The following is a 13,451-nucleotide window of genomic DNA, read 5'->3' on the forward strand; positions in this document are numbered from 1 at the left end:
GTGTGGCACATATACACCATGGAATACTATGCAGCCATAAAAAATGATGAGTTCGTGTCCTTTGTAGGGACATGGATGAAACTGGAAAACATCATTCTCAGTAAACTATCGCAAGGACAAAAAACCAAACACCGCATGTTCTCACTCATAGGTGGGAATTGAACAATGAGAACTCATGGACACAGGAAGGGGAACATCACATTCCGGGTACTGTTGTGGGGTGGGGGGTGGGGGGGGCGGGGACAGCATTAGGAGATATACCTAATGCTAAATGACGAGCTAATGGGTGCAGGAAATCAACATGGCACATGGATACATATGTAACAAACCTGCACATTGTGCACATGTACCCTAAAACCTAAAGTATAATAAAAAAAAAAAAAAAAAAAAATCCCAGCATTTTGGGAGGCTGAGGTGGGAGGATTGAGCCCAGGAGGTTGAGGCTGCAATGAGCCATGTTTGTGCCACTGTACTCCAGCCTGGGTGACAGAGTGAGACCCTGCCTCAAAAAAAAAAAAAAAAAAAAAAAAAAAAAAAAAAAAAAAAAAAAAAAAGATTAAAAGAAGAAAAAAGAAAAGATCAACATGTAAGATGTATAAGAACCAGTAATATTTCCACACAGTGGCAGTAACAAACTAGAAAATGTATAAGGTACCTGCCAATAAATATAACAAAAGCTATACAAAACATTATGGAAAAAACTTAAAACATTACTGAAAGATTTTTTAAATCTCTAAATAATTGGAGAGATGTCCCCTTTTCATGGATGAGGCTTGATATCTTAAAGATGTTAGTTTTCTCCAAAATTAATTTATAATTTTTTTTTCTTGATACAAGGTCTCACTCTGTTACCCAGGGCGGAGTGCAGTGGTGCAATCTTGGCTCACTGCAGCTTTGAACTCCTGGGCTCAAGTGGTCCTCCCACCTCAGCTTCCCCAGTAGCTGGAACTATGGACACATGCCACCACGCCTGACTAATTTTTGTACTTTTGGCAGAAATAGGGTCTTTCTATGTTGACCAGGCAGCTTTTGAACTCCTGGGCTCAAACAATCCTCCCACCTCGGCCTCCCAAAGTGCTGGGATTACAGACATGAGCCACAGGGCCTGGCCAATTTATAAATTTAATGTAACATTGATCCAGATTCCAAGAGGATGTTTTGAAAATGGAACTTGACATGATTTTAAAAGTCATATGGAAAAGCAAATGTCTAAGCATGGTCCAGACAGTTTAAACAAGAAAAACAAGAAGGGATAAAGTCGACAAGATGGTAAGACCTATAATAATTAAGATAATCAGGTAGTAAGCTATAGTAAATAAGACTGCTAAGTATTGGTGGAGGAATTGATGGGGGACAATGAACAGTGTTGAGAAAGCCTAGAAAAAGATCCATTTTATGTGGCAAACTGGAATATGATAGAGTGAGCATTACAAGTCATTGAGGGAAAAGATGGGATAAATAGTGTTGGTTTTCCAGTTGGACAAAAATGAAATTTGATTCCATTCTCTGATAATATTCAGGAAGCAATTCCAGAAGTACAAAGATAATTTTAAGAAAATAAAGGTAAATATTTTTATAATCCTGGTATGGAAAAGGATTTTACAAACAAAATACAAAATGCATAAACCATAAGGCAAACAATGCTATATTTGATACTGTAAATATTCAAAATGTATTTATAATCGAGACAAATTGTAGGAAACAAGCAGCAGTCTGAAAGTAGATATTTGTAACATATAACAATGATTATTATTTAGAATGTGGAAAGAATTTCTACAAATCAGTGAGAAAAAAATAAGCAACTTAACTGAAAAATGGTTAAAAGGAACAGGCAGCTCACAGTAGAGATTCTGAACCTTACCTAGTAATTTGGGAAATGCAAATTAAAAAGGTACCATTTTATTCTCATTAGTCAGTTTGGGAATAATCAGAATATCTGCTGTCATCAAATTATAGCAGAGATGTGGGAAATGAGTTGTATACTATGGGTTATACACTATGAGTTGGAGTGATATTTTAACCACTTAGAAGAACACTTTGGCAATTCCAGCATAATTGAAAATGCACATTATCTACAGTGCACAGTGGTTCTTGTTTCCATGTATCTGCCCTAGAGAAACTCTTACACAAGTGTATGGGAAAACATGCATGGGATGCTCTTGGCAGCACTAGGAAGAACCTAATGGTCTATCAGCAGACAGTGGATAAATAAAGTGTGTCATGTGTAGTTGGCTTTCCTTATCCATGGGTTCCACCTCTGTGAATTCAACCAACCACAGATTGAAAATACTTGAAAAAAATTGTGTCTGTACTGAACATCTACAGACATTTTTCTTGTCATTATTCCCTAAACAATAGAGTATAACAACTATAGAATTACATAGCATTTACATTGTATTAGGTATTATAAGTAATCTAGAGGTAATTGAGAATATACAGGAAGATGTGTATTGTGCGTTATGTGCAAATACTATGCCATTTTATATCAGGAACTCGAGCATCTGCAGATTTTGTTATCTGAGGGAGAACCTGAAACCAATCCCCTACTGATACCGAGGGATGACTGTATATAATGAAGACCAAACATTGATTACAAAGTGAACAAATGAATATAACTTTCAACGTAACTAGATTTCAAAAAATGAGTGAAAAAAGTAGGACAGTATACAAAGTTTGTAGTTATTTGCATACATATTTTAAATATACAATATAATGCTATGTATTATTTAAAGAGGGCTCTAATGTGATAAAAGTAAAGAGATGCATGGACTGGAAGGATTCATATCAGTGACAGGAAAATGGTTGCATTTGGAGCGAGAGAACAGGACTGGGGAAGTCTAAAGGGAATGTTAACTTTTTAAATTGTTTGTTATTTATCTTAAAAAGGTTGAAATAGATACTTTAAAATGTGAACATTTATTAATCCTGACTGACAGAAATGTGAACATTTTATTCTATACCTTTTTTGGTGTAAAAACTTACCAACTTAAAATTGTGGTGACCCACATTGTGCTTGTTGTTGTTGCTCTCCTCTCTCCATCCTCAAAGCATTTGCAAAGCATGTTGTAAAAGCAAAAACAGCATTTACTTCTGTCTTGCCCAAAGTCTGCTGTGCCCCCCACATGTAGATGCATGATTTTGTCTCTCACTGGCGTAATCAGTGATAAGGAACAGCCAAGCTATAAAGTTAAAGGTCTCCAAAGGAATGATCAACAGACCTAGAATTGCTTTGGATGTAATCCCTATTCTAGATATGGTTTGAATTCCTCAGCTTTAATGAGCATATTTACAAATATAAATGTACATATGGGTACATGTTAAACTGTGAGAAATAATAGTATTGGACAAATGAAATATACTTTGGTTTTTTTTTAGGTATCTACGAATATTTCAAAATGTGGACCTATCTAGCAATTTTTACTTTAGGTAAGTGTGAGGTTAGTTTTGCTCCTATCAATCACATAAACTTTTATATTATTTTCCAGTGGGTAAAAACAGAATGAGGCCGGGCGTGGTGGCTCATGCCTGTAATCCCAGCACTTTGGGAGGCCGAGGCAGGCGGATCACGAGGTCAGGAGATCGAGACCATCCTGGCTAACACGGTGAAACCCCGTCTCTATTAAAAATACAAAAAAAATTAGCCGGGTGTGGTGGCGGGCGCCTGTAGTCCCAGCTACGCGGGAGGCTGAGGCAGGAGAATGGTGTGAACCCCACGGGGTGGAGCCTGCAGTGAGCCGAGATTGCGCTACTGCACTCCAGCCTGGGTGAAAGAGTGAGACTCCTTCTCAAAAAAAAAAAAAAAAAAACAGAATGAGAACATAGTAGTACTTCTGTTTCTTTTTAGTCAACTTATTTTATCTAAAAGAATTAAAATATAGCGATTTCTTCCTTTTAAAAATCTTATATTTGAAAATCCAAATGGATAAATTAAAGGATATTTATTCTCATTATAAAAATCATCTTTGTTTTAGGTAGGACTTAATGTATTTTAAAGAAATATTCTCATTTTGTAATCTTAAATTACAAAAATGAAATTTACATTCAGGCTCTAATACGGAGTTGTAACAATTTCATGGTTCAACTTTTAGTAAATAATCTGGCAACATTGGGTAAAAATAAATTAAAAATAGGAAGAACTGTTGCAATACTGATGTACTGCTGGTGGCATTGTAAATTAACAGTTTCCTGAGAAGGAATATAGCATTGAACATATATGAAAATATGTCCTAAGAAAATAACCAGGAGCAAAAATACAACTCTCTGTTGGTAAAGAGACATTTATAGTTTCTCTATTTATAATAGCCCAAACAAGCAAGCCAAATAATCCAGGGACATCCCAAATATTGATAATTCAAGAACAGGCAAGTAAATTATTACAGCATCATGATAAGTATTTTACTACCATTGATGTGACCAGTATGTGGGCCTGATAGATACAATTATTGTGATAGATGGAAAATTCTATCAGCTATAATATCCAAAATAAAAACAGAACACAGTAAGGACTTGAGTCATAAGGACTAAAGGAGGACCTAGAGTATTTGTAGCTGTTGGTGTTATATACTACTGACAGGGTGCTTTGCATTAAAAAATTATTTTAAATTAATATAGTTAATCATTTCTTTATGAAACAAAGAAAAACATGTCTACTGCATGGGGTGAATTATGTCTTTATTGATGCAAACCTGAAGGAAGTTGATTATTTTAACAGAAACGGAGTGAAGGCCTCCTAAAGAAATAGTTTTGACTTCCACAAACGTTTATTGAATGTGTATTTTAATTGTATTTTTCGCCATCTTCTAGTTTTCAGCCTTTATGCCTAACTTTGTAGTGTTTGTGAATTATTATTGAAGCTCAGTGCTATTGTTAGAAATGGACTTCTTCTTCTTATTTCTCAGTTTTGTCTGTATTTTTATACTGAGTTGTGATCAAGTCATTCTATAAGTAAATACATGTAGGTTAAAGTTTTTGTGCCTCATAAATAGGCTTTTAAAAAGGTTATAATATGTTCTTAAGAATCTCTAGAAAAAGGGAATTGTTTTAAATAGAAAGAATTGATTGTTAAAAATCAGAAACCAACTTCTTAATATAGCTTTTATCCCTTCAAGATTAGATGCTGGTAAAATGAATGGATCCATCAAGCAAATGTGATACAATTGAATTTCACAGATGAAACAAATCAATTTCAATCAAATTATATAAATAAATAATAATTAAAATAATGTATGTGACTCTCCAGACACAATTGTAACCATTTTAAAATATGACTAAAATACTTTAAAAACAAATTTGTATAAAATATTCAAAATACCTTCTGAAATTCTGTGCTAAAAATATATAGCTAGGCTCCTTTAGAATTTCCAGTAAAAACTGGAAAGCCCCCTCAACACTTAAGAAATATATATATACACACACACACTATACATATATATGTATAGTATATCTATACACTCTATGTATATATGCATATTTATGTATGTATATTTATATAGAGTATGCATATATAAATACTCTACATAAATATAGAGTATAAATATATTTATATATAGATACTTTTAAAATATCTCTAGCTATATATATAGAGAGAGCTAGAGATGCTTATTTAAAAAGTATTATGTGAGATCAAAATTGTAATGAAATGTAATTTGCACAGAGACGGTTATATTTTTGAAATGCCTTTTACTCTTCTAAAACATGTTTCACTGTAATGGCCTATATTATTTGCTTATTTCTGTTTTATGAAGTGAGTTATGATACCACCATTAGTAATTAATAGAATTATTTTTGCTCCTGGGTAAACTAGGGTACAGAACTATGCAGTATTACAGTGGATATTATAGATCTATAAAACCCCATGCAGATTCATAGAAGGTGTGACCCTGTTTGCACAAGACCATGAACTTAGATTGATTTCAGCATGAAGCAAAAAATGCACATCGTACAAATCAAATAATGTAGGTTACTGACATTGTATTGTATATTTCCAGTCATGCAGATGCCTAGTCATGCAGTGAGGTTTTTATTTCCAATTACATTTATATTTTGCTGTGTTTTATAGTGCTTATTTGAATAGCATTGCTTCCAAATAAAGTAACAGGTGCTAAGTAATTTAGTTCACAGATTTTAATTCTATATGGGAGCCAAGACCATGAAATATGCTTTGCTTTTGTAATTCTTACTAAGTTTCAATTCTGTTTTCAGTTACAGCTATGATTTGTCCCACTCACTTCAATATAATCTCACTGTCTTGCGAATGCCCCTGGAGATGTTAAAGTCAGAAACGACCCAGAATCGCCAAGAGAGCTTTGACATCTTTGAAGATGAAGGATTAATTACACAAGGTGGAAGCGGTAGGTGGTCTTGATATATCTAATGTATATTAATGTGGTATCCATGAAGTGATATCTTATTAAATTCACTCACATTTCCCTCATATTTGTCCATCCCTCTTTGCTGTTTGTCCTTACGTGGGGTTGTTTTGGATATGTGAAGTCGATCAATTCATTTTTATAGAGATATTAATCACCATGTGATTTCATTTGTAGGCCAGCCACAAAATTGTATGCTGACATTTTCTAGCAATTATTCACATACTTTTTATTGAATACATTCAAGCCTAGACTTTTACATTGTGTGCAGAGGTGAAGTTTACATGGATAATTTTTTTTAATATGAGATAATACACACTACTTATTTTCCTTCACAGAGACCAGTTTGTTATGGTCTGAGTTTTGAAAGAGTTACCATGAGTTGCCCATTATGTGCTAGACATTTACATGTAATATCTCTAATCCTCATAAAAACTCTGCTTAGTAGGTATAATGCTAGTTTTATAGAATTAAAGACTAAGTAGGAAACAGAGGCCTGGAAATGAAGATCATACGGCCATGTCGGGGAATCAGTGCAGCAGGTCAGAGGTCGTTATTACCTTGATTGGTCCCAGCTTGACCCATCAGTCCTGGTCCTGCGTAGGTCCTGCCTCTGCAGGACTGCTGTAGGACCACTGTGGGACCACTCAGTGCCTCATCTAGGGTGCCCCTGAGATCCTGGAGGAAACCAGTCACATAATACTTTATCGCCAGATTTTTGGGTTGGTCTAGCACTGTAAAGCTAGAGGCATTGCTAATATGAATGTTGTAAGGGAAGCATTTCAATAGTTAAGACACTTTAGCTGTGTTCAGCTGACTGTGGAAAGTAAGTCAATAGTGTCTTTGGGCTCCTTGCTCTGTGCAACTTAAATGATAGTGATGAACATGTGGGTGCAGAGGTGCAGAGGTAGAATCCAATCTAAAGTAGTCCCAGAAGATCTGCCCTTGAAGCACTCTCAGAAAGAGGCTGTGTTCTGTTAATGGTTTGCCAAAGGTTGTGATCAACTCTAAAAAGGTTAGGCTGTTACTTAAACTGAATTTATCCCCGGCATTCCCCTTGACTCTTGTTAGTTTACTTGATTGATTATCACTTGAGCTAAGGTCAAACCCAGGGCACCCTCCCTACTCCCAGATCATTAGATCACATACATTTGCCCTGGTTCACACACTCTGGTGGTAACCCATACCACTAGAGACAGATAGAGGGCAAGACAACTAGTGTTTGAATATTTGCTCGCAACACTTCTGAATATCACAATTTGTAATACAAAAGCTGAAAGTATCACTAAATTTGCCCCACATGCCATCCAAAATCTGAATTTGAATATCTGTTCTGGGATCTGAATTAAGCCTCCAATGCTACTAAATTTTTTGTCATCTCTGGAGCAATTCTACTTGATAGATATGAATAACAGGGTGTATTGGTTTCTTCTTGTTGCTATGACAGATTACCTAGCTTAGTTGCTAAAGTAACATAAATGTATCATCTTACAGAAGGCAGAAGTCCACAGTGGGTCTCAGTGAGCTAAAATTAGCATGTCAGCAGGATTGCATTCCTTTCCAGAGGCTCCAGGGGAGAATCAGTTTTCTTTCCCTTTCCGTCTTCTAGGGGCTGCATTCATCCCCTAGCTCATGGCTCCCTTCCATCTTTAAGGCTACATTACATTACCTGACACTCACACCCTTGTTTTCCTCTTTGACTTACAAGGACCCTGTGATTATATTGGACCCACTTAGATAATGCAGAATAATTTTCCCATCTCAAGGTCCTGTTTAGGAACCTTAACTTCATCTGCAGCTTTAATTTCTTCTTGCCATGTAATGTAACAGTTCATATTCACAGTTTCTGGTGATTAGCATGCATATGTCTTTGTTGAAGGTGAGATTATTCTCTTATCGCACAGGGGTAAACTGATAAGAAACAGGGAGTAAGGGTAGAAGGTATGGGAGTAGGTTGAAAAGGAAAACAATAAATTTTTAAAATACTCTTTACTGCATGTCAGGTACTTTGCATATACTATTTAATCTGAACAATATCTTTGAGGTGAGTAGTATTAACATCATTTTCTAGTTTAGAAAGTTGAAATTCAAAGACATTAAGTAACTTGCCTAAAGTCACAGAGTGACAAAACAGGACTCCTGTAGGTGTCTTTATTATTAATTCTCTCATGTAATGCATTGAAAGGGCAGAGAAAGTTTAGTTTTTATGAATCACACCTAAGTGTGGTATAGTGTATAAACAAATTCTCTTAACAGATCATGTTTTGAGGAAAAAAATGGTCTTTATTAACTGCTATTCAGAACCGTTACAGTCTTTTAAGCTATTATCTTATAAACATACTTTTAATTTTTCACTTCATGTAAGTTTTGTAAAACTCATTGCTGTTTAATACATTTATCTGGATATGCTAAAATTATGTTTGATGAAATTAATTTATTCATAGAGAAAAGGCCTGACATAATAATAACTGCCACCTTTTGGAAGTATTTATAATACACTAGACTTATTCTAGGCCCCTTATGTGCATTATTAATTCATTTCATCCTTACAACAACCACGTGGTACAGGTGAGGAAGCAGAGGTGCCGTGCTCTGTAAGTAACACTCTTGATTGTGCCTGGCCCTGCAGATGAGAGGCAGAGCCAGGATTTGGATCCAGGAACTTTGACCTCATAGCCATGTGCTCAACCGCTACTTCCTGCCGCCTCTTGACTTTATTTATATATTTGTAACATGTCCTCAATTTCCTTGTCATTTTCTTTTCTCTCAAGAACTCTCACAAGTCAGAAAAGGGATTTCTTTGACTTTTTACAGAATCAACACAATGTTCTGGACATGAAAGGAATGATATCCACTGAAAATGGCAACGCTATTAACCAAGCATGTTACTTTGAAGTTAAAAACAGAAGTTAACTTAAAAATGAGTTGAATGTCAGCCAATTTCCATATCTTTCTGATACCAACCTTTTATTTAATTGATACAAAATATTTTATGTATTTATGGACTGATACAGACTTTTATTTTTCAGGGGTATTTGGGATCTGTAGTGAGCCTTATATGAAATATGTATGGAATGGTGAACTTCTGGATATAATTAAAAATACTGTGCATCGTGACTGGCTTTTGTATATTATTCATGGGTTCTGTGGGCAGTCAAGTATCCTTTTTGAAAAAAAAAGGTAAGACACATACTATTAAACTTATGATGTATCAATTTGTAGACAGCTACATATGAATTATATGATTATAATACCACTCTGTGCACCCCAACAGGAAAACCTGCCCATGATACTGTGTAGTAGAAATACAAAGAAGAATGCAGACTATTTGAACAGGCCTGTTATATACACATAAAGACAAATAAATAACAAGGAAGAAAATGCAATGTGATATAAGTAATAATTATGTGTCATGCTTATCTGGGAGAAGGAGGAGAATTACTGATAGTTGGAGAGGATGGGACAGGCCCATGGGAATAGTTGTACTTGGCCTGGGCCCTAAACAAAAGTCAGTGCCTTAGCAGCGAGAGAGATCAGCAGGCCGAGCAGAGAGAGAGAGATCACAGGCTGGGAAACACTGTGTGTGTAGAGGTGGAAAAACACATGGGAGTGTTCTCATGGCTTGTGCATAAAACTCCCGGGAGGTAGGATATAGTGGGAAGGAGATTGGTATGTGGGAGTCAGATGGCCAGTCACCAGATTGCCTTGGTGGTCAAGCTGAGGACTTTGGGTTTGGTGCTAGAACTTTTGAAAGGTTTTGTGCAGGAGAATGACATTTGCAAAGTAGTATTTAGGACGCTTGAGTTGACAACCGTTTTCAGGCTGGATTAAGTAAAATGAAACTAGAACAAGGAATATGAGTTAGGAAAAGATTGCAGTAGTCCAGGCAAGGGAGCAAAATAGATTAAAGAGAAGTAGGTTCAGCTTTGGGTTAAGCTGATGAGTTCAATTTTGTAAAAACTTTTATTTCCTTCAGTAGCTTCATGTCTCATTAATTTGTAGCTACATTGAAGCCTTTTAATAAAGTGCAATTATGGGGTTTAAGAAGGCAGCATGTACCATCTAGAAGTGGTTTTTCGATTTTTTCTATCACCTTTTGAGATCACGTAGGGCATTTTTGCATTCAGCATGTTTTCTAGTATGTTAGGCTTTTAAAGAAAAAGGCGTTTGTACCTTTCCCCCCCACAGATAAGAAGTGTTTGTAATGGATTTGTATTTTTCTTAATTTTATTCTCTTTAGACATTTAAAAGAACCAAAAAATAAACTTTTGCTTCTTCGTTTTCAGTTGGGATTTGCAGTTTAATGGCCTCACATCTTTCTCCAGATCCCCAGGGTTTCTTTGACTTATTTATGGAGAAAAACCGGTCACTTTGTCCAGCGCACTGTGACGCCCCACACAGGCCAGCCCTGGCCCCCCTCGGTACTTGGAACCGAAGTTACAGATCTATTTTAAAATAATAATAATAATGTACAAAAAAACATGTAAAGGAGTGGTTGCTTTGAGACTATTAAGTGGGTGAATGTGACTGACCATTATTATGCTTTCTTGCACCAGGAGCATTTGAGAGGAGTGGTGCCAAGGGCACAGCTGGCGAGGTTAGCCTTGAAGAGCAGCAGGGCTGCCTTCTGTGAGGGGGACGAAAGGCTAGATAAAAGCACAGAGGGATTTTGAAATGAAGATCAGTGAGATTTATGTGCTACACTTGAAAATCAGGCTCATTACTTTATAATCACTTTCAATCAGTGAGTGGTATTATCTGGTTGATCATTACTGCATAACGAGATTTGGTCCTGAATTACTTTTTTCTCTTTCCAAAAGTAAATTATACCTGGGAAGAACACAGGTTTTTCACCACCAAGGATACCAAAAAGAATGTGCTACAATTTCTAAAGGTAGTTCCTAAAAGATAGTTTCTAAGCTGTTTTGTATTTCCAAGAGCTAACTCGGGGCCTGGCACATATTAAACATAATAAATGTTTGTTTTTTAAAATAGTGAGCACCATCATAGATGATCATTTTAAAGCTCGTAAGTTTAAACAGTGAATCTCGTCTCCTGGTTATCAAGCATTAAATGAATTCTGGAAGTCTATATGATTATGAAAAGAGTAGCTTTTGATAAGAGTAGTTTATGAATACTACAGGCCAGGCACTAGTTGTACACACATTACTTCACCTAGTCCTCCTGACCACCTTTGGTTACTTTATTGTTACTCCATTTTATAGAAGATGGGACTTGGCTTAGAAAGTTAAGTAAGGCGACATAACTAATAAGCTGTATATTGGTTAAGCAGTTCACAGTAAATTATTCAGTGTTCAGAATTCGCAGGTAGGTGACAAATTTTGACTGCTTTTAGAGTCTTATTCTCAGTTTGTCTCCTCAGTATTACATATTATTCATAATTGAAGCAACCTATTAAATGACACATGTTCTCTTTGAGAGGTGTATGATCTTGGAAGACTAGGGGAGGTGTATTAGTCCATTCTCACACAGCTATGAAGAACTACCTGAGACTGGGTAATTTATGAAGAAAAGAGATTTAATTGACTGTAGGCTTAACAGGAAGCATGACTGGGAGGCCTCACGAAACTTACAATCATGGTGGAAGGTGAAGGGGAAGCACGCATATCTTCACAATGGCAGGGCAGGAGAGAGAGCGAGCGAAGGGGGAAGTGCCACACACTTGCAAACAACCAGATCTTGTGAGAACTCACTGTCACAAAAACAGCAAGGGGGAAGTCTGCCTCCATGATACAATCACCTCCCACCAGACCCTCCCCTGACACGTGGGGATTTACAATTCGAAATGAGAGTTGGCTGGGGACACAGAGCCAAACCATATCAGAAGGATTAGTTGTACTTGTTTACATCCTTACTTGGCCATAGGGCTTTCCTTGGCCAGTAACCCTACACTTGGTTACATTTCCTCTGAAATTTATGGAAAGCACTCCTTAGGTTGGATGTTGCCTTCCCTTTGTAGCTGCACTGCAATTCTGAAGAACCATTAGATCAAGTACTGTTCCATTCTTGGGTGGAGCTTTTGGTGTTCTTTAAGCCACTGGACAAGCTGTATCTAAATGTTTATTTAAGGAATAATGACTCTGTTGGTGTTATGTGACAATCATGAATGCTAAACAACCTTAACTTGATTTCTAAGAGCTGTTGATCTATGGACGACCAGTGTATGTCACTCTAATAGCTAGAAGATCCAGTAAATTTGCTGGCACCCGTTTTCTTAAAAGAGGTGCAAACTGTGAGGTAAGATGACAAACAGTATCTTCACTGACCTTTTAACCTTTTATTTCAGCTTTACTGATGTAGAAGCACAGTGAAATTTTAAAAAGTGGTATTTCTTAGTTTGGGATATTATCAAGAGAATACAGTTGCCTTTTAGTATCAACAAGGGATTGGTTCTAGGAACCCCCATCCCATCCAAAATCCACAGATGCTGAAGTCTCTTATATAATATGGCCTAGTGCTTGCATATAACCTATGTACATTCATCTGTATACTTTAAATCATCTCTAGATTACTTCTAATATCTAATATGATGTAAATGCTATGCAAATAGTTCTAATACTGTATTGTTAAGGGAATAATGACAATAAAAAAGGTCTGCACATATTCAGTTCAGATGCAACCATCATAGGCCTAACTACATTTTCTATCTGAGATTGGTTGACTCTGTTTAGGGAACCCATGGATGTGGGGGGCTGACAATAATTAATACTCCAGTGCATCTGAAACATGTGAGAAGTATGACTAACATACAGATGTTCTGAAAAGTCAGCTATCTTAGAGTTATGCAGTGCTTTGAGGAATTATCTCTAATGTTGTGGAGGGTGAGCCATTTCTATATATATGAGGTGTGGTACATGTTTAATGTAGAGACAAAAATAGCAAAGCACCTCCACCCAAGTAGAAGGCAGCACTCATCACGGGAAGTCAATTCTTGATAAGAAGACGAAGTGGAGCTAGGTTCGGGAAACCCTTTGCCCTCTTTGTCTTTTTTGCCCATACTCCTTTTTCTGTTCATCACTAGAAAATAACAACAGCAAAAATGCAGCCATCCTTCCATCAGCC

General features: G+C 36.4%; 1 protein-coding gene across 1 annotated transcript in view; it reads left to right on the plus strand.

The window, feature by feature from the left end:
- FIG4 (FIG4 phosphoinositide 5-phosphatase) overlaps positions 1 to 13,451 on the plus strand; it is a 136,946-nt gene that overhangs the window by 39,761 nt on the left and 83,734 nt on the right. The window contains exons 5-8 of the mRNA XM_032156486.2: positions 3,376 to 3,426; positions 6,202 to 6,350; positions 9,398 to 9,526; positions 12,526 to 12,626. Of these exons, the coding sequence (XP_032012377.1) occupies positions 3,376 to 3,426; positions 6,202 to 6,350; positions 9,398 to 9,526; positions 12,526 to 12,626 (430 nt within the window). The remainder of the gene's footprint in view (positions 1 to 3,375; positions 3,427 to 6,201; positions 6,351 to 9,397; positions 9,527 to 12,525; positions 12,627 to 13,451) is intronic.

The sequence above is a fragment of the Hylobates moloch genome, unplaced genomic scaffold, assembly GCF_009828535.3.
Source record: "Hylobates moloch isolate HMO894 unplaced genomic scaffold, HMol_V3 SCAFFOLD_2, whole genome shotgun sequence".
Lineage (NCBI taxonomy): Eukaryota > Metazoa > Chordata > Mammalia > Primates > Hylobatidae > Hylobates > Hylobates moloch.